Consider the following 2,344-nt stretch of genomic DNA (forward strand, 5'->3'; position numbering starts at 1 on the left):
TATGATTAATATTGGGAATTTTATAATTGTGACATGTGTACGTTAGTCAATGATGAACAATACGATGCATAAATTATGTTAATGTGTTAGTCAATTGCATGAAATTTACGAAAGCTCTAAATTTTCATGGAGGTATGAGGTCGCCGAACTCTAGTTCTACCTGTACCCGCAATGTAGCCAGCACCATAAAAGTAACGCCTGGAAACACTTTCTAACTCGATTGCACAATTCTCGATGATATCAAGACAGATTGGCTCTATTTTTCTAAGAGTATAAATTAAACAATATCATGAAACATCAAATTGCTATAGCTACATCTTTATTCTAGGAAGATACAAGTACACTGCGTTTAAATTTGTCTACTCACACTATATGTCCTCCTCCAGAAAGGAAGTGCCTGTTAAAACTTAATGCTTATATTTTCTGCTAAGTCGTTGCTTTATAGGCTGATTTTGGAAACAGTTTACAATTGTGTTTTCACCCCAAAGGTAACGCTTGGTTCTAATCTCACACAAAAATATCTTCTAGTTGAGAATATGTCTGTGAAGTACTGATGATACTTTTGATGTAGAAAGACTAATCTAAGATAAACAATCCTTTCTCACATATACGAACTTGCATTTTCTAGTTCTCCGACACCTCTTAATCCATAAGACTTGGCGCTCTTTATGCATGCATTTCAACAAACTACTCTACAAGCAAAACTCCTCCGGTGGTCACTCCACCATGCCGCGCTGAACTAGTACGGGGTGCGGCAGCAGCAGTAGTTTGGCCCGCAGTGGTTGGCCCGCCAGGTGCAGCCGGTGTTGTAGTGGTACATCACTCGATAGCTGACGTAGAACGCGTCGTAACAGTCGACGCGCGGTCTGTAGAAGGAAACAAGAACTTACGATGTGACATCATAAATATGGTTCCACTAGTCTCTACCAGACTCCCACCTGGTCGAATAGTAATAGGGGACTTTTGCCAAGTTAGGAATAAAAGTCTAGTGCCAGTGAACTGGCCTAGGAGAACTGGATAGATTGCAATAGACAGACTGAAATCTCTTTTGTCCAGGCCTTATATGGCCAAATTATTCTCTATATTTCTCATCCAGCTAACACGACTGCTTGGAGACTATGGTTCCACATATTTTGGAAGAAACGTGACTTTGGAAAAACGTAAAGTGGAAGTCCGTGATCCTTTTTTACGTACAGCTGCCGTTGGTATCACGACAAAGGTGGAAATTATTATGTCGGACACACACACACACAAAAAAAACTTGACGGAGATTGAAATTGTCATATCCTCAATTAAACGTACCGCCGATGGCTGGTATGATCCAACAGCCTTTGTTCATTGGCCTTGCAGACTTGTTCGCAGGTCATCCCGTCGCCGTTAGGGCTACAGTTCCTGCGAATCGCCCAGAAGTAGCCCTTGTTTCCGATTTGTCCACCGCAGGCTCCGGTAGCAACATGCCAGGAAGCCTCTGTAACATATAAGAATCTGAATTGTATACTTGTAAGCTGTTTTGTAAAAGTAGAAAATACGAAGCACGCACAAAAACACATAACGCAAAGCACACACTTAACACATACGTAAACACACTCCGCCCCCTCCACACACGCACACAGACACGCACGCACACACACACACACACACACACCGTGACACACACACACCGTGACACATACACACACACAGTCTCTCACTTATCAACACAAACACGCACACTCACCTACGCACACGAACACCTCTCCCAAACACGTACACACACACACGCACACGCACTCGGACTAACGGAAAGCACGCATAAAAGTGCACACAAAACACACGCACACACAACTTTACTTACCCCCTTTCCAAGCTAGGGCAGACAGTACCAGCAAAAGTACGAAAGTGTGGAACCTGTGGACGTAATGTAGAGACGGATGTTAAATAATTGTTGAAACACTCGCAGCGCAGGCTTCTATGTCGTGCAATCTTTGACCTATATCGCACCAAAAAGTACAACGTGACAACATAGAAAGGTAGTGATTCTCACCCCATATTTGTCATATACAAAAGATGTCCGTTAGCGATGTGGTAGTGCTTGTACTGACGACGATCACTGTATCCTGATCTACCTGTGCTCTTATATACTGAAGGAGGAAGTGAATTTCAAAAAAGTTACTCCAGCTACTGAATATTCATGAGAAGATGCAAAGGACTAAATGTTTTTCTCGGTAAAGGAAACATGAGATCATATGATACCTATCTGACGTACTGTATTGTTCAAGTTCATCCAAGCATATGCCAAACTTTTGAATATTCATAAGTTACTTGAATGCAGCCATTGTTATACGTGACAGGTAAGAGCAAGGAT

The 2,344-nt window shown here is 42.1% G+C and overlaps 1 protein-coding gene across 1 annotated transcript; it reads right to left on the reverse strand.

The window, feature by feature from the left end:
- Positions 1-720: 720 nt before the first annotated feature.
- LOC118428401 lies at positions 721-2,067 on the reverse strand. Its single transcript, XM_035838442.1, has 4 exons — positions 2,024-2,067; positions 1,835-1,887; positions 1,303-1,468; positions 721-866 (listed from the first exon to the last, which is right to left on the reverse strand). Exons 1-4 carry the CDS (start codon positions 2,035-2,037, stop codon positions 740-742), a joined length of 360 nt encoding a protein of 119 aa, XP_035694335.1. The 5' UTR covers positions 2,038-2,067; the 3' UTR covers positions 721-739.
- Positions 2,068-2,344: the final 277 nt, after the last annotated feature.

This window comes from Branchiostoma floridae, chromosome 13, assembly GCF_000003815.2.
Source record: "Branchiostoma floridae strain S238N-H82 chromosome 13, Bfl_VNyyK, whole genome shotgun sequence".
NCBI lineage: Eukaryota > Metazoa > Chordata > Leptocardii > Amphioxiformes > Branchiostomatidae > Branchiostoma > Branchiostoma floridae.